Here is a 22,477-nt window from a genome sequence, read left to right as displayed (position 1 = left end):
ATGATATTGCGTCTTAAGCGCCCCTCATAGTCGTCCAGCTTATCTTCTGTGAACCTACAGAACGCTTGGAGCTCTTTGACGTCGGTCTGCAATTGCAGTGTCTTCCACAAGGCTGGCGGTGGTGAGCTCCAACTGCTTGACCTTTTCCCTATTTTTGGTGAGGTCAGCCCTGATCAGTGTCACTTCAGATGATAGGGCGTCAATGGATGTGGGAACCCAAGCTATTGCCGCCATTAAGTCTTTCATTGTGGGTTCGGAGGGATCCTGTTCTGCACCACTATGTTGTTTGTCGCCTGTTCTCTTCCGTTCGTGTAGGTCCGACTTCGGACAAGTGTAACGATTAAGCCTGCTCTGTTGGGACGTCTTTGCACCTTTAGCGTTGGACATGATGAGGGCTGTGTTAGCGCGTTAGGCCAACGATGCACTGGTTGGTGAGTACACTGGGTCAATCACCATCCCCCCCCACAAAAAAACGAGCACATGACAATGAACGAAAAGTCACCCGAAGATGGGTGCCCAGTACGCTGCTTGCAATTTGTGCACTTTAAACAGTCTCTCGCAGCGGTCCACTCACTCCCCACGCGTTGTGAAGGCCTCCTCAGTCACGGACAGCAGGCTCGGCGTGGCAAGCTTCTGAAAGTTGAGTTTCAGAACGCAAAGAGCCCCTGTTCCCCCTTCGGCGTAGGCCAGCTGCTGTAGCTCAGATGGAGGAACTAGAAGGCGGCAAGGATGCGAGGAGGGTGGTATAGGGGCCCCCCAGCGGCTGGCACTTTTAGAGTGCAAAAAGTGAGGGGTGCCCAATCTGTCCACACAAGTACAGGCCCCCCTAGGGTTCCCCAGTGGCCTGTACAGAAGGTCTGTGAAGCCACAGGATCAGGGGCCACGAGCCTCACAGTCTAGGCCCTTCACTCGGATTCTGCTGCCTTACCAGGATGACACAAGAGCGGCCCGCCGGTCCCTTGAAGTTCCGCTGCAGTGGATAAGGCCACACTGGGTGCAGGTAAAGGGCCCCAGGCCGCTCTCACCACGGCCCCAGCCCCAGCAAGTCTACTGTTGCGCGGCTGCAGGGTCCAGCACCGCATCGCCGATGGCCGCCCAAATCTCGCTGGTCCGATGGCAGAGACCCGGCCCCGCCACGTCAGGCCCAGCGCTCAGGCCGCAGGCCCCAAGCCAGGGTGAGGGGGTGCAGCGCTATGATTTCAGGGCATTTTGAGGCGTTGTTGAGCCTTGTGATCTCCACCGCCCCCCCCTCCCCCGGAAATGGGGGAGGGGGCACGCCAGCACCATTGGCGTCTGGAACGGCAGGCTCCAATACTCAAGGCCCCGGCTTTTCCTCGCCGCTGGCCCTGAAACGGCGACAAGGATATCTCCAGCCCACGATGTCTGTTTTCGTTCAGCGCTGCAGCGTCGGGCACCGCTTTCCCTCCGGTTTTCAAATTAGCACCTGGGAGTTTGAAATGTTACAGTTGGTTATTGTAGGTTATGAACAAAATGAAAAGCAGAGGACCTGTAGAATATGATCTGTAAAAACGAATGTCGATTATATGCTAGAATTTTTTTTAAGACAGATGTAGTAAAATCAATAAAACTTTTTTTTTTAAATTGCCAAAACAACGGACCACACACCAATTTAGAATTCCTTGCCTAAGTGAAGGCATTTGTAGTACTATGAATAAGGTAGTCCCTTGTCGCATTGTGTGTAAAAAACCTATTGCTTTTAGGACACATTCAAATAATTGTGCTTTAAAAATGGACTGGTGGGTCTTAACATTTTTCTTAAATTTTCATTAGAGGAAACCCTCCCCAAGCATCAATGGAAAGGTTAGTGCAGCGGCAGGCTAGTTGCGCTTCCTCAACTGAGGCAAGTTTGGGATGGTACTGATGAAGCAAAGCTTCGCATTTGCGACTTGCTTTTGTCATGAACCTCGTCCATGTATAACCAAGTAATAAATTGTACGTCTTACTAACGTTTATTTCATGTTTGAAACGAAATCAATGAAGCTTGCCTATGTGTATTTCTAATACGATTAATTTGAGTCCTAAAAATGGCCGGTGCTTTGAAATAGCTCCTGCGCATGCGTCAGTCACACTCACGTGTCCGGACGTGTTTGCAGGTTTGGAGGGAAATAGTTGCGCATGCGTAATACATAGCTTTGGCAATAACGTGGTACTGCTCGTGCCATTGCTCTTGTGCCCGTGTATATGTAGCTAACATTTAGACTGCATAAGTATAAAATTTAGTGATAAGTTGAAAGTACAAACCCAATGATGTGTTTTCATATCGTTATTTCTATGTATTAATTTGTTTTCGCTTACTTTTTATGTATCCTCGACTCGGAGGGGTGCTGGGCTGGGGAGACCATCTTGGAGGGTACTTGTGCGCAGACTCGCCAGGAGCCATCATGGCATTGAATTGCTGCCAAAGAAGGTTGATACCAGAAGCCACCCTGGGAAGCTGTACCTTCGCCCCGCAGCATCACGATATTGTTCCATTATGTTGCTAAATGTATTTCTTTCACTGTATTCTGCGCAATTTTCTCATGGGAACCCCAATCTTGCTAGGCGGTGCCCAGAGATGTAAATAAGGCCTCCAAATAGTCTGTTCTGATTGGTGTGTTACCCAAATCCTATCTTAGGACCAATCCAAATTGAGGGATTCTGACACTTTGCAACATTGGGGGGTGGTACACCGTCCCCAAACTGTATATCTACCCTGGGTTCACCTAGGGAAATTGTCCGACTTGTCTGGTTTAGCTGACCTGTCACTGACCCATCGCACTCAATAGGTGACTGAAGATACAGAGCACTGCGGAGTACTCTGTCCGAAATTGACCATAGACTAAGGTTCTACTGAACCTTAAAGTGCTGGCGAAGCACTTTGCTGGGAGTTCGCTGACCCAATCGGGGTCTTGATCGATAGCCGCAGAGAGGGTGGAGCGCAGGCGTTGCTTCCGAACTGCGGGTGCTGGTCCTGTCCTGAGGGTTTCCTGTCCTGTCCTGAGGTCCTGTCCTGATTTCTAATCTGAGGGTTTCCTGTCCTTTCCTGGGTGTCCATTCTGCACCTGCTGTCCATTGAGGGGTATCCTTCCTTGAGGGTTTCCTGTCCTTAAACTGACCCGTGGCCAGGGTTTGGTTTCCACACCAGTCTAGGTAAATATTGCTCTGAAATCTTTAAACTTGCACCTTTCTATTTTTCTGTCTTTTGCTTCAATAAAGACACACCTTTGCACATGTTGATTTTTCCATTCTTTGTCGCAAACTACTGAATCATAAAGTCATTTGCATATTTTCATAACGTGTTCCCATGTTACCCTATCTGTTAGAAATCATATTTTGCATTGCAGTTTGTCATTTTCTGATATGGTCTAGAACGTCCTTACTTAAACTGTCTAAAGAACTTTTGCCCTAAATGCATAGTGTTTCCTGTTGCAGCACATATTGCATTTCCATGATTACCCTGACTTTATTTCTCTATAGTTATGTACTTTTCATTATCTTGATTATCGATTGTCTTATCCTTGTAAATCTAATGCTTACTGAGAACGAACTTTAGATAAAGACTTTAAAACTTCCAGTTGTCCGTGGTCATTTACAAAGGTATTGAATGTCATTTTGAGTTGCATCTTGCTGCCTTTCCTTTTACAGCTAGCTCCCTGATCCATTGTGGTCATAGGTACCCGTGTCAGTGGATGGTAAGTCGGGTACACTGAGTAATTACAGTAGGGAATTCACACAAATTGGTAGCAGCCCGTGAAGTCACCCGGTCAATGTATATGGTGAATTGAAATATATGGGCCGGAAGCGGCGAAATTATTGGTTGGGTGACCTCGCGCGCTCTATCAGTTTTTCTGGTAAGCAGAGGTATGGTTAGGGACTAGTTAAAGGTTAGGTAGGACTAGTTAGTCAAGTCGGTAGCTGCTAGTATATTGATGCTGCTACAAGAGCGGCCGTTCCGAGGGACCTGATCATTCTCTTGAGAATACGCTGCTTTGAAATTTATGAATTGTTTTATCATTGTTATTCTTGTTCTTATATTGTTATATGTATTAATCCATGCATTTGTAAACCGTCTCGTTCAGTGTTGTCCGAACTCCCCGGGGAATTGAATGGCAAAGTGGTGAATAGAATCCATTTGCCTTGAGGTCGCAGGCTCAAGGAAAGTTAGGTGCAGGTTAGGTACAACCGGGAAGCACTAACTAGGGTTTTTTTTAATACATGTGTGAATAAATGTTAGTAACGAGGTTCATTGGCAAAATTCCCATAGTGGCGTAACCTAGTAAGGGTCACATCGGAAGAGTAGCAGGTTCATCGGAGCTTGGGTGAAAGCAGAGGAGTCCGCTGGGAAACCTTAGACTCGGATATATCCCGGAGAAGTGGATGAGTTTAGGGGAATAACAGGTTCACCGATGCTAGAGTGAAGGGTAGGCGGAAGAGATTTACCTGCAGCGTGTGAAAAGTAAATGGAAGTAGTTTACTTGCAGTAAAATAACTCTCTGTCTAGACACTTGAGCACTGTGGCGAATGTGTATTCGTTGTAAAATAACCGAGCACTAAGCACTTTAGAAAGAAAGAAAGTTTCCGTTACCTTGTGAAGGGAGGGAGTCAGCCGCGAAGCGTCTCTGACGTCACTCCGTGCCGCGCTGGGATTGGTAGAAACAGCGGGCGGGTAGCGGGGCTGGAATTGTAAAGGAGGGGTGAGCGCCGAAGAGTGAGAACTGTCTCACGAAGGGGCCGCGCACCCATTGGTCGAAACTATTTTGAACGCGTGCACCCATTGGTCGCGCGGAATTGCAAGACGCGTTCTGATTGAAGGTAACTTTGTAAACAAAGTTAAGCGTAGAAATCGTATGTGGCACTCGTATTGTCCAGAGACTAGACCCGATCCAAGAAGCCAAGGGTTTGAAAGGGATCAGTGGAAAGCCAATAGATACGATATTATGTACGGAACTAAGAGAAAGATGTCTCTTGTAAATAAGGTAAAGAATTACTTCAAAACGGACAAACCGATTAAGTCCAGCGAGGGCGTTATTGTCCCACCACCCAATACTCCCGCCTCATTCATGATGTTTGATCGAGGGTACAATACCTGTGTGTGGTTGGAAAATTGGGTAAAGTACACAAAAGATGACGGAATATTGGCTTTTCCGTTAGACGGTACTTTCAATGGTAGGATTTTATTTAATTTGAGGACTCGAATGAATGAATTGCATCCCAGACCGAGACTAACGCAGTATGAGGCATTAGAGGAATGGGAGATTGAGGCTTTCGAAAGGGAGAAACCCCGAATGGACAAAGGTCTGACCAAGTGGTACCCAAGGCTGAAACAAGAGACCAGGGATAAAAAGATGAAACAGTGGAGACAGAGCATGATTGTTGAGGGTCTGTTTCCCATGATGCCAGCATGTACCCCTTCGGGGGAAGAGAAAAAGACAGAAAAGTGTAAGCATTGGGGAGCTCTTGGGGAGTCAGACGATGAATTATTAGATGACATCTTTACGAGAAGTCCGCCCCCTTATAATGAGGGAGCCCGACTTTCCAGTACAGGAGGGAATCCCCAGCGTCCATCTATTAAGGAAGAGGACAGATCCCTAAGTAGGGGGGGAGGTGGTCAGGTACTGCCCTATTTTGAGAATCCCGGACCCGCGGAGGTACGAGATATATATCCTAGAGTGCCCGTGAGCCCGGAGGAAAAATATTCCCGTAAAAGAGCCTTTTTCCCCGGACCTCTTTATGAAAACGAAGAGAAACCATTGAGTTCAGGAATGCCCTTTTTACAGTCTCCCTATGGGGAAGAGCGCAGGTCATTTGGCACAGGAACTTTGTTCCCTAAACCAAATTATGGTGGAGGATCAAGTGAAACGCATCCTACTGCCCCGAGTCTTACCCCTCACCTGACTCCACAGATGATACCTGACCGGACATTAGGAAGAGTACTAGATGAAAGGGAGCAAGAGGCCCTAGCTAGACAGAGAACAGAAATAATTCAGAAAATATCCCAGTTAAATAACAGTCCTGAGGCTTTGACTATTCCGGTAACAATCGGACCAGTGGTTCCGTTGTATGGGAATAATCAGGGAAGTCCAAACTCTCCAGTTATTAACCCAATCATGGCCCCACCAAGGCAGGAACCCCTACTGATAGACGATCAGTCCAGTGAGTGCGAGTCCGAGGTTGTATTCTTGGACCTGCCAAACAAACAGACCAGGAAGGGAGTGCAGAAGAGGCAAAATCCTTTTAATGCGAAAGAAATTAAATTAGAATCAACGACAGGTACTAGGAGTGTCTCTCTGGTAACTCCGGAAGAAATTGAAAATTGGAGTCGTGAATTAGAAGAACAGACTCCTCAAACGAAACCTTTAGACCTCTACAAACTGAGGGTAGAAATAGAGGAATTAATGGCAGGAAATGTGGGATTGGACAGATTAAATACCTACTCTGAAGAAGAGTTGCTGCTTATGTGTAAAAGCCTTACCAGAAGTACCAGAGTGCTCCACGAAAAGCTGACAGACACTGCAGCTAGTATGGGGGTAGATATTTCAAGATCCAAGCCCTTGCAAAAACCTTACAGAGCTGAATTCTCAGACAAAGATATAGAGAACTTGAATGTGTCCGGGAAAAAGTTGCAGATTAAAGAGCTGCTAGCAATTTTGCAAAAATGGGGAGACGTGGAAAAATGGAAAAGCAGGTGGGCACGAAAGAAAGATGAGGCTCGATCCAGACAAACGACCCCTGAGTTCACTCTGAGAGAAGTAGACAAGCCCGAACAGTTATGCCCCATGCGCGAAGTACCAGGTGGGAGGTATGTGCACGTTCCATGGTCCAGACAGGATATTGTGTCCTTTACTAACGATTTCCCGAAATTGCACGAAAAACCAGTTGACTGGTACCGGCAGGTGGAAAGGTTCGTAAAGGTGCAAAAATGCCTGTGGAAAGACCTGGATGGATTTTTCGATATTGTGGTCCCGGTAGATCTATGGACCGAGTGTAAAATAGCCATAGCCTGGCCTAGTGAGGAGTACCCGAGGGACTCTAACACAGGGGAGCCGTCGATTGAAGTGATGAAAAAATACGAACAAGTAATTCAGCATTTGAAAAATAAGGTGCCCGCAAAGGAAACTGATTGGACCAGGATAGATAGAACAACGCAGGAAAGAGACGAGACAGTGCACTCCTATTATGAAAGGCTGTTGCAGGTGTTTAAAACATACAGTGGTATAGATAACATCGAGATGAAGGATATGACGCATTTCATTTACAGGTTTGTAAACGGTTTAAGACCCGAAATTTGTCAGTGGATAAAGGATAATAAAATCTGTTGGCATACCAAAAAGGTAGACGAGGTCCTGCGGTACGCGAAGTACTGCGAGGACAAGATGGCAGAAAAGAAAAAGGGCCTCAAAGAGAAGGTTATGTGGGCTCAAGTGAAGCTCGCAGAACAGCAGGAAAAACAGTTGAGTAATATGGCCAAAAACACTCAGAACCAAGGTCCTGGGGGTGGGGGAGGAGGTAAGCCCCGGCCCAAAATGAGCAGAGAAGAGGCTATGAAGAAATGTCCCTGTCACCAGTGCGGAGAAATTGGACACTGGCGAAACGAGTGTCCTTATTTGCCTGACGATAACCCCAAAACACCTGATTTAACTCCACAGACGCAGAAAGAAAGACCAAGAAAGACTCAACCACAGGTAAAAACGATTCAGGTGTCCCGAGCTCCAAAGCAAGCACATAAGGGAAGAGTCACAGAGGGTGATGAGATAGAAGTCTGGGAAAGCAATGAGAACAGAAATGCAGCAACTTCGCAGTATTTGTTAAACGATACCTTCCTTTGTGATGACCAGTACTGACGGGGCCTGAGAGGGGAGGACGAGGAGTGCGTACTTGGCGCCTCCTTGCCGGTAGACCAGTCCGGACCATACATTGAAGGAAAGGTTGACGGAAATGATGTCACTTTTCTGTTGGACACTGGTGCTACCCGTTCTACTGTGAGAACAGTGGACGTTCCAAACCTACCCCTCTCGGGAGAAGCCATCCAAGTAGTAGGTGTATCTAATCAATTGATTAGTACTCCTGTTACCAAGCCCATGGAGATCTCAATTGGAAACTTTAAGGAAATGCATAGATTTGTCGTCTGTGACACCAGTCCAGTGAACTTACTGGGATGTGATTTGCTGTGCAAAATGAACTGTACCATCTTTTGCACACCAAAGGGTGTTGAAATTCAGACCCCAGATGAAGATGGCATCTATAAATTAATGTTAATCAGACCTGACTCAGAAATTAAACGAATGACTATGCAGGATTTGCCCAAAGAACTCCAAGAAGCAGTGAAGCCAGAAGTATGGGACTTTACTGGGAAAGATGTAGGGTTAATGAAAAACGTGGACCCCATACAGATAGCAATCAAGGACAATGCAGTATACCCCAATACTAAACCCTACAGGATGAATGCAGAAGTGAGAGCAGGTGTTACCCTGGAAATACAGAAATTACTAGAAGGAAACATCATACAGGAAGTATTGAGTAGCCCATGTAACTCACCGATTATGGGCATCAAGAAGCCTAGTGGCAAGTACAGAGTAGTGCAGGACCTACGAACGGTAAACAAGATAGTGGTCCCCTGCTGCCCTATTGTCCCGAACCCAGCAGTGATTCTGTATCAGATTCCCTGGGATGCTGAGTGGTTCACTGTGATAGACCTGTGTCATGCATTCTTTTCCATTCCCTTGCATCCAGATAGCAAATTTCTTTTCTCATTTGCCTTCAATGGTCACGTGTATGTCTGGAACAGGGTCCCTCAAGGGTACACAGAGAGCACCTCTATCTTTAATCAGATCTTGAAAAAATGTTTGGAAACTTTGGTCTTACCTGGGAACTCTGTCCTAGTGCAATACATAGACGACCTCTTGGTGGCGTCTAAAAGTCATAGGGATTGTGTGATTGACACCATTGCCCTACTGAATCACCTGAGTGAGAAGGGACATAAAGTGGCCCCTGACAAATTACAGTTCTGTGCAAAATCAGTGAAATATCTGGGGCACCAGATAGAGAAAGGTGTCAGGAAAGTAACATCAGAAAGGGTGAGAATAATTCAAAAGATGCAGTTACCCCGTACTCAGAAAGAGATCAGAATGTTCCTGGGAGTGATAGGATACTGCAGGCAATGGATTCTGGGATTTGCAGTCCTAGCTAGGCCTTTGATAAAAATGACCAAGAGAGGAACACCAGATATTGTAGAATGGGATGATGAAAGCTTAACAGCCTTCACAAAATTGCGAGATTGTCTGTGTACAGCCCCTGCGTTGGGAATGCCAGACTATTCCAAGGAATTTGCTCTATTCTGTGACACTCGCGATAATTGCGCGTTGTCAGTCCTGACACAAGAACATGGCACGACCAGAAGGCCTGTGGCATATTTCTCTGCCACCCTGGATCCAGTGGCTGCTGGATTACCAGGATGTCTGAAAGCAGTAGCTGCTACTTGCGCAAGTTTAGAGCAGAGTGAGTCCATTGTCATGGGACATCCTGTAACTGTGTATGTTCCACATGGAGTGGTAATTTTACTGACCAGAACGAAAACTCAGTACCTCACCCCTAGTCGGCTGACTAAATACGAAAGGATTCTTGTGGGTGCTGCAAATGTAAACATTGTTAGGTGCAGTATTCTGAACCCCGCCACTTTACTCCCCGACCCAATGGATATGCAAGGTGGGGTGGATGATGAGCATGATTGCATTGATTTAACAGAATTCAACACCAAACCACGCCCAGACATTAAAGAAACTCCATTGCCTGAGCATGACAAGGAATTATTTGTGGATGGTTCATGTCTAAGACATGAACAAGGAGGCCTGAGTGCTGCCTATGCGGTAGTCTCCTTAACAAAAATTGAAGAAGCAGGTTATCTATTCGACGTAAAGTCTGCACAAGTAGCCGAATTGATAGCTATGATAAAAGCTTGCAAAATTGGGAAAAACCTACGCATAACAGTGTATACTGACAGTCAGTACTGTTATGGGGTTGTGCATGACTTTGGCCAGTTGTGGCTACAGAGGGAGTTCCTGACTTCATCAGGTACCCCTATTCGAAATGGAAAAGTTGTTCAAGACCTTTTAGAGGCAATCCAGTTACCAAAGGAACTGGCAGTGGTAAAGTGTGTCGCTCATAAAAAAGACATGGACACTGTATCACTGGGAAATGATTTTGCTGATCGAGTGGCCCAATGGTGCGCCAGAGATCGGTATATCATAAATCCAAAACGAGGGGGGCCAGGAACCAGCTGCCAACTTCAGGTGTTTGAAGAAGTGCCTACATGGGATGAAGTGAAAGAGTGGCAGCAGGCGGCACCTTGGCAAGAGAGAGAGAAGTGGAAGGAAGATGGGTGTAGACCAAGACGTGTGGATGGTGTCATCTTGGGCCCAACTGGTATGCCTGTGTTACCTAGACACTTACTTAGCACAATGGCGAGATTGATACATGAAGGATCACACATTGGTAGGGACGCCATGATTCTAGTGTTCCAACAGACTTGGTACAGTAAAAAGTTCAGGAAGGTAGCAGAGTCCCTCTGCCAGAGGTGCCTGCCATGTCAAAGGATGAACGCTGGCAAAAGAACTTCGGTGGAACTGGGGAAAATTGGGAGGTCAGGGGGTCCCTTTGTGAGAATACAAGTTGATTTCATCACCATGCCACGTTGTGAAGGGAAGCGATATGTCCTTGTCATGGTCTGCCTATTTTCAAAGTGGGTGGAAGCTTTCCCTACTCCCCAAAATGACGCAATGACAGTAGCTAAGTGTTTACTAAAAGAACTGATACCTAGGTTCGGGGTTCCAGTCACTATTGAATCAGATAGAGGCCGACATTTTCAGGATGAGGTGATCGACGAACTCTGTAAGGCCTTTGGAATCACACAAAAGCTTCACTGTGCGTACCGTCCAGAGGCTTCTGGAATAGTGGAACAAGTAAACGGAACTATCAAAAACAGATTAGCAAAACTGTGTGATGCATCTGGCATGACTTGGGTGAAGGCCCTGCCCTTGGTCCTGATGGGACTCCGAAGTGTTCCTGACCGCAAGACAGGCCTAAGTCCCCATGAAATCCTGATGGGAAGAGTGATGAGACAAGCATGGGTACCAGGAAGCAAACTGTTGAGTATTACTGATGATTTGGTGCTTGAATACTGCAAGAGATTAGGTGACCAAGTGCGTTCTATCTCTCGCCAGATCGGAGAAGACGCCATCCTCAATCCAACGACTCCTCTCCACAAACTGGTTCCCGGAGACTGGGTAAAAATAAAGAAGCATACTCGGAAGAGCTGCCTGGAGCCAAGGTGGGGAGAGAAGCGTCAGGTGATCCTGGTAACAACCACAGCAGTAAAGTGTGCAGGGGTTCCACATTGGATACACGCTAGCCACACCCAGAAGGTATTACCAGACGGAGAGCCTGAAGAAGAAGGGCGTCCAGCAGAGGACTCTGCAGGAGCCAGACCAGAAGTAGCTGACGACGTACAGCCCAGTACCAGTCAAGCCGTGGGATCAGCAGACGTTGGCCCAGGAATAGTTGATAACAAACTACCAAGAGCCGAGCCTGCTGAAGGGGTCCGAGAAGCTGAGCCAGAAGTAGCTGAAGACGAGCTGCCAAGCATATGGCCAGAGGAGTGGATACCATTGATTGATCTCACCGAAGACCCCATCAGAACAAGCGAACGACTTTGGGAAGGTAGAGAGTGGACTAGAGAGGAAAAGCAAGGCACAGGCGAAGAACCTCAGGATCTTGAGATTCACATCAAAACTGAGGAAGGAGAAGGTCAGACAGGGACAGAACAAGTGATTGATACTCCTCCATTGACTCCTGATGTCGAGAAGGGACAGACTAGACACAGTGTAATAGTTCGAGCAGAAGAAAATCAAGAGATCGAAGTGCTTGAACAGGATCAGATAGGATTAGGAGAAAGTGTTCAGGAAACAGAAACAGAGACATTTGAAAGGCAAAAACAAAATTCTCCTGAACAAGGCCAGATTAGTAACCAGGCAGAAGAAATAGATGCTAGCCCTGGAAATAGTCAGATAGAAGAGGAAGAAACTGAAACAGAATTGCCACAAACTAATGAAAACAAGAGGGCAAGAGAAGAGAACGAGGTCTCAGTACCAACAAAAAGACTTAAGAAAAGAATGCATATTGAGCCTGTATACATAAAGAAATTGAGACTGAGAATAAAAACAGTAGAAGAAAAACGTGCAGAAGAAAGAAGAAGTGCTCGCATAGCAGAACAACCAGAAGATACCTCCAAAAGAAGGAGTGATCGAATAAAGAGACAAAACAAAAAGTACAAGTCTCCTGAATGGACGCTTGTTTTGGAAGAATTTGAAGATCTTGATATAACTGACGAAAGCGACGGAGAACCCGTCCCTGAGTACTCTGCTGAAGAAGAAGACGAGCCACCGTGAATTTGCACAAAGTAAGCTACTGGTGTAAAGACACAAAGAGGGGTCGAGAAACTTCTTCTGAGCCAAAATGTCTGATTCAAACGTGAATGGTAGACCTAGTTGCAGTCGTTGCAAAACATGCTGCATGGTATGTGTATGTAGTATAGTTATACTGATATTACTCTGGATAGGACTAACAGTTTTCATTCCTTTTGCGGTGAGCAAAAATACTAATATCGTCCCTACTGAAATTGTAAATACAGACAGTGAGGAGCTGACAACACAGAGTGTAGCAAGACATGAGAGAGCACTTAGACAAACAAATCGAGACTTAGAAGCATCAGATGAGGGAGGACTACATTATCATGGAGTAAAGAATAGAACGCATTTAAATGTTTTCGCAAACTTGTTAATACACTATGTAGAGACTATGGAAATTGAAGATTGCTATGTCTGCATGAAGCTACCTACCTCTGTAGCTGAAGGCGTGACATACCATCACTTGCCTTTGACATATGGAATTTCCTGTAGCATTTTAGCTAGTTTATTTTACAAAAGAGGACCGTTACAGTACTATTACTCAAACAGTGACGTGATCTTTTCTGAACTTCCTATACGTGGGAACTTGAATCCTGTACATACCAAAAGTGACGTTTCTCGCTATATGGGCGAATACTTTTTGACTATAGGTAATATAGACCTAGGTGACGCACACAGAGATAACTTGACCTGTTCTTTGCGTGAGCAGGAAAAGATGTTCCTGAACATGGCAGAGAAAAGGAGAATAAAAATAAAAAGAAAGGCAGATGACGAAACACAGAAAAGGCCAAAATGGGCTGACAACATGGAAGGCACCTCAAATGGTGGAGCGGGTCCTGCTCTGTTGCTGGATTTTGAAAAGAAAGGCAAGCTATGTCTTCACCGCGAGAAGACTAGCTATTATAATAACATTTTCATTGGTTCCAGTGAATGCGAACATAATTACAAGGTAATTGGAGGTTGGGGTTTCAAAAATGGGTCAGAGCCTGTGTTTCCTGGAATTTATTATATATGTGGGGACAAGGCTTATTTCAAATTGCCGGATCACTGGTATGGAAGCTGCTATTTTGGCATTGTCTTCCCGAAAATATACCATGTGAACAAAGTTACTGGAAGCAGTGAAAATACTAATGGCTTAGTGCGTAGTAAAAGAGAAAGCATAGGTGAAATAATGGGTAGTATTTTCAGTGCACTGATACCTGGAGTGGGAGTGGTTCTGAACACTCACAGAATTTGCAAATTGTCCACTATAGTGGATGTGTTGTCTACTGACACAGCTCATGGATTTCTGCTGGTCAATACCGAAATGGTTGCGATCAGATCAATGGTTTTGCAGAACAGACTTGCTCTTGATACCTTATTAGCAAAAGAGGGCGGAGTCTGCCGGATGTTGAAGGCGCAACATTGTTGCACTTATATTCCGGACAAAAGTGTGCAACTCAAAAGATATGTGAAAAACATTACTAATTTGGAAAGGGAACTCAAACCACTCGAGGTTGACAGTGCCTGGAAGAGACTGGTAGATGGTCTCTCAAATGTAGGTCATTGGTTTGCTAGCTTAGGTAAAAGCTTATTGTTTAAGATACTGATGCCAATTGGAATTATAGGTCTTATCCTATTCTTCATATTTGTCTGTTGCAAATGTCGCAAGCACACCGAAAAGCATCAAGTGAATGCGAGAGGAGTGAAACGAAGTGTGGATGAACTTGAATTAGAGGAAATGAATAATCAGATATACAAAAGGGTGAAGAATTCTCACCCTACCAAAAATGAGAGAGAAAAACTGAATAGCTTGATGGAAGAGATAGAGCTGTATAAGGTGTGATAAGTTGGCATCTGGTTCCATTTATTTTGTGATGATAGTAAATATCATCAAAGAGGGGATTGATGAAGCAAAGCTTCGCATTTGCGACTTGCTTTTGTCATGAACCTCGTCCATGTATAACCAAGTAATAAATTGTACGTCTTACTAACGTTTATTTCATGTTTGAAACGAAATCAATGAAGCTTGCCTATGTGTATTTCTAATACGATTAATTTGAGTCCTAAAAATGGCCGCTGCTTTGAAATAGCTCCTGCGCATGCGTCAGTCACACTCACGTGTCCCGACGTGTTTGCAGGTTTGGAGGGAAATAGTTGCGCATGCGTAATACATAGCTTTGGCAATAACGTGGTACTGCTCGTGCCATTGCTCTTGTGCCCGTGTATATGTAGCTAACATTTAGACTGCATAAGTATAAAATTTAGTGATAAGTTGAAAGTACAAACCCAATGATGTGTTTTCATATCGTTATTTCTATGTATTAATTTGTTTTCGCTTACTTTTTATGTATCCTCGACTCGGAGGGGTGCTGGGCTGGGGAGAGCATCTTGGAGGGTACTTGTGCGCAGACTCGCCAGGAGCCATCATGGCATTGAATTGCTGCCAAAGAAGGTTGATACCAGAAGCCACCCTGGGAAGCTGTACCTTCGCCCCGCAGCATCACGATATTGTTCCATTATGTTGCTAAATGTATTTCTTTCACTGTATTCTGCGCAATTTTCTCATGGGAACCCCAATCTTGCTAGGCGGTGCCCAGAGATGTAAATAAGGCCTCCAAATAGTCTGTTCTGATTGGTGTGTTACCCAAATCCTATCTTAGGACCAATCCAAATTGAGGGATTCTGACACTTTGCAACATTGGGGGGTGGTACACCGTCCCCAAACTGTATATCTACCCTGGGTTCACCTAGGGAAATTGTCCGACTTGTCTGGTTTAGCTGGCCTGTCACTGACCCATCGCACTCAATAGGTGACTGAAGATACAGAGCACTGCGGAGTACTCTGTCCGAAATTGACCATAGACTAAGGTTCTACTGAACCTTAAAGTGCTGGCGAAGCACTTTGCTGGGAGTTCGCTGACCCAATCGGGGTCTTGATCGATAGCCGCAGAGAGGGTGGAGCGCAGGCGTTGCTTCCGAACTGCGGGTGCTGGTCCTGTCCTGAGGGTTTCCTGTCCTGTCCTGAGGTCCTGTCCTGATTTCTAATCTGAGGGTTTCCTGTCCTTTCCTGGGTGTCCATTCTGCACCTGCTGTCCATTGAGGGGTATCCTTCCTTGAGGGTTTCCTGTCCTTAAACTGACCCGTGGCCAGGGTTTGGTTTCCACACCAGTCTAGGTAAATATTGCTCTGAAATCTTTAAACTTGCACCTTTCTATTTTTCTGTCTTTTGCTTCAATAAAGACACACCTTTGCACATGTTGATTTTTCCATTCTTTGTCGCAAACTACTGAATCATAAAGTCATTTGCATATTTTCATAACATGTTCCCATGTTACCCTATCTGTTAGAAATCATATTTTGCATTGCAGTTTGTCATTTTCTGATATGGTCTAGAACGTCCTTACTTAAACTGTCTAAAGAACTTTTGCCCTAAATGCATAGCGTTTCCTGTTGCAGCACATATTAGCATTTCCATGATTACCCTGACTTTATTTCTCTATAGTTATGTACTTTTCATTATCTTGATTATCGATTGTCTTATCCTTGTAAATCTAATGCTTACTGAGAACGAACTTTAGATAAAGACTTTAAAACTTCCAGTTGTCCGTGGTCATTTACAAAGGTATTGAATGTCATTTTGAGTTGCATCTTGCTGCCTTTCCTTTTACAGCTAGCTCCCTGATCCATTGTGGTCATAGGTACCCGTGTCGGTGGATGGTAAGTCGGGTACACTGAGTAATTACAGTAGGGAATTCACACAAATTGGTAGCAGCCCGTGAAGTCACCCGGTCAATGTATATGGTGAATTGAAATATATGGGCCGGAAGCGGCGAAATTATTGGTTGGGTGACCTCGCGCGCTCTATCAGTACTAAACTAATTTGTCAGGTTGTTTTGGTTCACAGTCCAAACATAGTCGGGTAGTGTGAACACTTCTGTTCTTTATTTATAATATTTACTGCATTAATGTCAGCAACAGATTCTTATTTACTGCATTGTTCATTTCTGAGAAGGAAACAGGACATTGGAGGGCATGTTTTCATGCAGGGTGTCACGGTGGACATTGAATGTTTCAGATAGGTAGCAGCGCATACAGTACAACATGCAATCCCACTAACGAGAAGAAATGATGCAGTGGACCAATGACTAAAGACAACTGGATTTTGATTGTATTACTACAAGAGCTCCTTCTGTGTTTTTATTTTCAGTGGCAAGATATTTGTCATAAATGGCATTAAAGTACTGCTGAATCAAAACTAAAGAGTAAACAACCAATGAAAGAAAGTCACCTTACCGGCTCGAGTATCCGATGAAACTTGCCCATTCGCTCAATCACCCAGGCTTCCTGTTGCGGGACAAACTGGATCACCGTGTTCATGGGCATGTTGGAGGCCCATCTCTGTTGGGCCACCGGGGTCCATTCTACCCGAACCGCTTGCCTGGAACTCTGAGTTAAAAGGAATAAAAGCACAAGATGAAATCCTCAGCATCAATAGAATTTATGCCTATGAATCCCATCACATACTTTGGCTCCATATGTTGGGTGGGAGAAGACTACAATCGATAATAGTTAACTGGGTCATCCCAAACTGTTAGAATAACAATTGTTAAACATTTGGAAATGTGTCCGTTGCCATTTTTCATTCAGCCATCAAAGCAACATTAGGTGATATAAAATAGGGTACAACTGTGTGGGTTTAGCGGGGTGCAGTGCTAAAGGCTCAACAAGAGAGCTACAAGAGGTGAGTAGGGTAAAAATGCAGGAGGTGAATTTTGGGGAAAGGCAGAACTGCATGAGGTGAATGTAGGCGACAGGGCTGCAAGTCATGCGTATAAGGGCAGAGATGCGGGAGGTGAGCTTGGGGGAAGAGCTGCACCAGTAAGTGTGGGGGAATCCAAGCTGCAGGACTCCAGACTGGAGAGAACAGAGCTGCAGGGGTAATAAGTTGGTCATCACATGCTAAATACTGCAGGTCTGTTGTCTACTTGCCCTATTTGTCGCATGAGCTAAAAATAATGTGGTAATTAACACCCAATTACAAGAATGAGGTCATTGAAAACTAGTGGCTTAAACCAACTTAAAATACCTCCAGTCAAAAGCTGATGGGGAAAAAAAAGTCCTGAAAGTGTAAGGAATGAAAGAAAAGTTGTAAAACAATACAAAATAACGAAGGACAGTACAGAAGAAAAAAAAACAGTACATGCATCGTTGTAGGTGAGAAAATACAAATCATCCACACAGCGGCGCATAGAGACAAGACATTTTCCATTCACCAGCTCCCACTTGAACCTATTCACATCCACAAACATATTAACACACTCACAGCAAATGGTCTCTACTCATTCACTACAAACAAACCCTACACGCATTCAATGTCTCAACACCCACAAGAAAACCTCACAAACCACACCTATACATCCTTCTCCCCTACTACCACACAATGGCACCTTCACTAACACACAAAAACATCCCTATCGTATACCACTAACCAATCCACTCATCACCAACACAACCCAAATCCATGTCATACGTAACTATATCCCATCGAGACACATATCCCTACTCTAATTACTCATAACAGACCCCTTTCTGACACCAACAAACCTTCCATCTTTTTATCCACTAGCACCTTCTCTTCTTTTTACCAAAAAAGCACAGCCCTTACACTCCACTGCACCACACCCATGACCTCTTTTTGCACCACACCCATGACCTCTTTTTGCAATCAAATCTAACACTCTTAACTCTTGTTCATTGCCTCTCACACACCACATGTACTCCTTTCCAAAACACATCACCACCCCCTTTGCCCTACAGCTTCCACTAGCCAACAATACTTTACATACAAATACTTCATCACCTCCTCTCATTACTCCTCAAAACTAAAACATAAACATACACACACCTGCCCAACATCTCACACACACACACACACACACACACACTACCTCATAATACTTTCCGCCACAAACTAGAAACATACACCCACTATCACCCTCCTGATTACACAATTAATACACACTCTACACCAACTACATTGCCACGCTTTCTCTCTTCTCCCCACACTAAACACAGCAATACTGCAACTCTCTTAACCGCTTCTCATCCATTGGACAATTTAGAACCTTACAACTTGACTCACATGCTACACCACCACCCCTAACTCATACACCTTCCACCCTAAACAGACGTGAACAAAATAAGCAACATGCCAATGTTCACAACTTCACATCTGCATGTCTACTGCATAACAAGGCTCCTCTACAAAAACAACACAGCTCACTCTCAACCACCATCTCCACCACCTACACATGCAGACCCATCAAAATGCCTGCTTAGGCTGCTGGACAAGGAATACGATACTAAACAGCTACACTATTGTTATTCTCATAGTTAGTTAGTTATTTTATTTGTAATGCGCAACAGCTACCCACAATAGGGTTTCCTGGCGCAAGGTACGGCGATGTCGGAGGTTTACAGATAATCGTGATGGTTATTTATTGAAAAGCCAGGTTTTCAAAGCTTTTCGGAACTGTACATAGTTTGGTTCGTTGCGAAGAGTTGTGGGTATTGAATTCCATGCTGCGGGGCCTAAGTGGGAAAAAACGTTGCCCCCCATCCTAACTCGTTTGACTTTCGGTACGATGAATCTCCCGTGGGTGGCGGAGCGGAGATTGCGAGAAGGTAGGTATGGGTTGACACGGTGTTGAAGATAACGGGGAGCACAATTGTTCTTGATTTTGTGCATGAAGCACAGTGCTTTGAATTTGATTCTGTTCTCTATTTTGAGCCAATGTAGTTTACGTCTGTGAATTGTGATAGAGGAGGTTCTTGGGACTTTACTCAGGAGTCGGATTGCGGAGTTTTGTACTAAGTGCAGTCTATGGATGACAGATTTATTTGCTCCGAGGTATAGGTTGTTTCCATAGTCAAGTCTGGATGTTATTAGCGCATTGACTACTGTTTTTCTAGTAGACTCAGGTAGCATCCAGCAGATTTTTTTTAACCATTTGATAATGGTGAAACAGGTGGCTGGAACTTTGATGGATTGTGGGTGCATGCTGAGTGAGTCGTCAATTAGAAAGCCTAGATTTTTAACTTGGGATGCTGGGGTGGGGAGGCAACCCATTTCAGGGGGCCAATGTGTAGGGTTCCACAATTCTTTTTCTTTTCCTAGGACTAAGATCTCCGTTTTTTTCGCCGTTAAGTTTAAGGAAATTTTGCTGCATCCAGTGAGCTATGTTGGTGAGCCCAGTTTTAAGGTTTGAGGGGTCGTTGTTGTTGTGAAGGGATAGTGAAAAAATGATTTGGGAATCATCGGCGTATGAAGAGAGAGAGAGTCCTGACTTTTCTGCGACTTCTGCCAAAGGGGTGACATATAGGTTGAACAGTAGAGGGCTTAGGATAGAGCCCTGAGGAACTCCATGGTTGAAAGAAAGGGCTTCTGAACAGACAGAGTGTGAAAAAACTTGAAAGGTGTGTTGGTCAAGGAAGGAGGCGAGCCAATGGAGAGCGGAATCCCGAATGCCTAGAGAGTAGTGTGTTTAGGAGGACTTCATGGGATATGGTATCAAAAGCAGCGCTCAAGTCTAACAAAATGAGCTCTACATGGTTTCCGTTGTCTAAATGTTTCCGTATGGGGGCGTGGCCAAGATGGCGGGGTGAGCGGTCACACTCTCCGCGAGCTCCCACGAACCTAGGCCCCCGAACCGTAAATCTTTGCAGATCTCCCCCAACCTGCTAAAGATTTATAGCGTTGATCGAGGAGCAGCCGACGGACCGCCCAGAGCGCTCCCGATCCAGAGGTGCACGGCGGCGGAGCCCCCCGGGACGTGGCCGACAGCGGAGGCGGCACAGCAGAGAGGCCAAGGACTGAGACCCGCGAAACAGGCTACGACAAAGAGTCCGGGCCCAGGGCGAACCAGTGCACTGCGGACCGCCCGATAGCGGAGGGCAGCCCTACCAGAGCCTCCGTCGGGGCCCAGCGGTGAAGGAGTGCCCGAGGGTCGGAAACGGAGGTAGCGGAGCGCGTGGCTCGGGCGGAGCCTCTACGCAAGGCCGGGGACGCGGCCTACCAGCGGGCGTTGACCCGCGTGCTTCAGCGGATCCCTCCCTGGCCTGTGGGTGACTCTCGCCGGAAGAAGGGAGCACCCAGCGCACCGCCCTGAAGCAGTGGAGGGGCCCCCGGATCGCGGTCGGAGGCAAAGCAGCGCAGGGGCGAGGCCTAGATCCAGGGCCCGCACGGAGAGCGACAACGTAGGTGCGGACCTGGGGGTAGAACAGTACGTTGCAGACCCCCCTGCAGTGCGAGTGAAGCCCGGCGGAATCCCCGACGGCGCCCACCAGCGAGGGGGTACCAGGAGGCGGGAGACGGCGGCGCCGCGACACATGGCTGGGCACTGGGACCTTACGTGAGGCCGAGGACGCGGCCTACTAGCGAGACGCTAGCGGCAGCGGAACTTGCGTGAAGCCACAGACCCAGCAAATAGCACACAGCAGGAGAGATCACGAAGGGGAGCGGGGTACCGGAGGAGCATCACTATGCCACCAGAGGGGGGCATTGGGCCCAGACCGCCTCGGCGAACAGCCCCGGAGACGAACCCTCGCAGAACCGACTGGCCCTTGGGAGGAGCGGTGTGCGTTAGCCTATATAACCCGAGCCTGGGTGAGGCGGCACACTGAACATTGTTGAAAGCAGACCGGAGAGGCCTATCAGTCTACTGGCCGCGGGGACGGCCGGAACAGGCACACGGATGGCCCGGTGAGTCCCCGGTAACCAGATGCGAGATTGGCCAGTCGGAGACGTATACTAATACACCCGGTGCCCACAGAGACAGCGATACCGGAGCTCGTCCGGAAGGCGGGGGTAAGACGCTACTGCACTACCTGGACACACTCTACTACGACGGCCCTGCGGCTGGAGAAGGCCGCAGACCGCTGCCTGGGGAGGAGGAGCGGACGGCGGACCTGGTAGCGAAAAGGGTGCCTCCCGCGGGGGGTATGCCGATCCTCTGCAACATACAGAGCAGACTCCCTGGAAGGGTCCCTGTCCCTGCACCTTACTGGCCATTGGAGTTAGCCGACGACACGTCAGGACTCTACTTGGGACGTTCCCGCTTCTAAGATGGCCGGCAACAGGGGAGGCAAGAAGGGGGAACGGACACTGCCGGAAATGCTGAACAGGGGTCCCGCAAAACAGGACAAAGGGCAACATTCGCCAGGTCCCTCCAGGAGCTCATCGGAGGCGACCAGTGGAGAACCTCCAGTCACCAGATCCTTCCTGGAATCTCTCTTCAGCTCTCTTTGAGATGACTTCCAGACGTTGAAGCAGGAGGTGGCTGGAGAAGTTCAGGAGGTACGGAAAGAAGTCGAGGGCCTTGGAGAAAGAGTGCCTACCATGGAAGATGCGGGACACGCGCGGGATGAGGAGATCGTACAGTTGCAGCAGGAAGTGCTTCGCTTGCGGGATCAACAGCTTGACCTTCAGGCGCACAATGAGGACCTTGAAAACCGGTCCCGCAGGAACAACATCCGGGTCCGGGGTGAACCTCCTAAAGAAGAAGGTGAGGACATTGCTGGGTACCTACAGGCCTTGTTTAGAGAGATACTGAGTGAACAAGAGGACTTTCCTATCCGAATTGACAGGGCGCATAGGGTGGGCCTCCCACGTCGGGCCTCGGCACCACCACCGGATATCCTGGCGTTCCTGCCAGATTTCCCGCTTAAGGAACGGATCCTCCGTGAAGCGCGAAAGCAGCAGTCCTTGCACTTCCGAGGGCACCCGGTCGCCCTCTTCCAGGACCTTTCAGACATTACGCTCCAGAAGCGCAAAGCCTTCAAGATAGCAACGGATTTCTTGCGGGAACATGGAACACAAGTCCACATTTGTAAAGCGCACAATCACCCGTAAGGGTCTCTAGGCGCTGGGGGGCCGTCGGGAAGATTAAGCGAGCTATTGCCCAGAGTCACATGGTGCTGGGCTAACCTGCCGCCGGAGCCGGGGATCGAACCGTGGTCCCCAGATTCCAGCGTCAGTC

At 46.8% G+C, this 22,477-nt stretch overlaps 1 protein-coding gene across 1 annotated transcript in view; it reads right to left on the bottom strand.

Annotated features, from left to right (window-relative positions):
* STOML2 (stomatin like 2) overlaps positions 1-22,477 on the bottom strand; it is a 144,527-nt gene that overhangs the window by 78,394 nt on the left and 43,656 nt on the right. The window contains exon 2 of the mRNA XM_078674670.1: positions 16,734-16,886. Within this exon, the coding sequence (XP_078530796.1) occupies positions 16,734-16,886 (153 nt within the window). The remainder of the gene's footprint in view (positions 1-16,733; positions 16,887-22,477) is intronic.

This window comes from Lissotriton helveticus, chromosome 2_1, assembly GCF_964261635.1.
Source record: "Lissotriton helveticus chromosome 2_1, aLisHel1.1, whole genome shotgun sequence".
Classification (NCBI taxonomy): Eukaryota; Metazoa; Chordata; class Amphibia; order Caudata; family Salamandridae; genus Lissotriton; species Lissotriton helveticus.
Note: the sequence above shows the minus strand (reverse complement) of the source record. Positions and strands in the feature narration are given on the sequence as shown.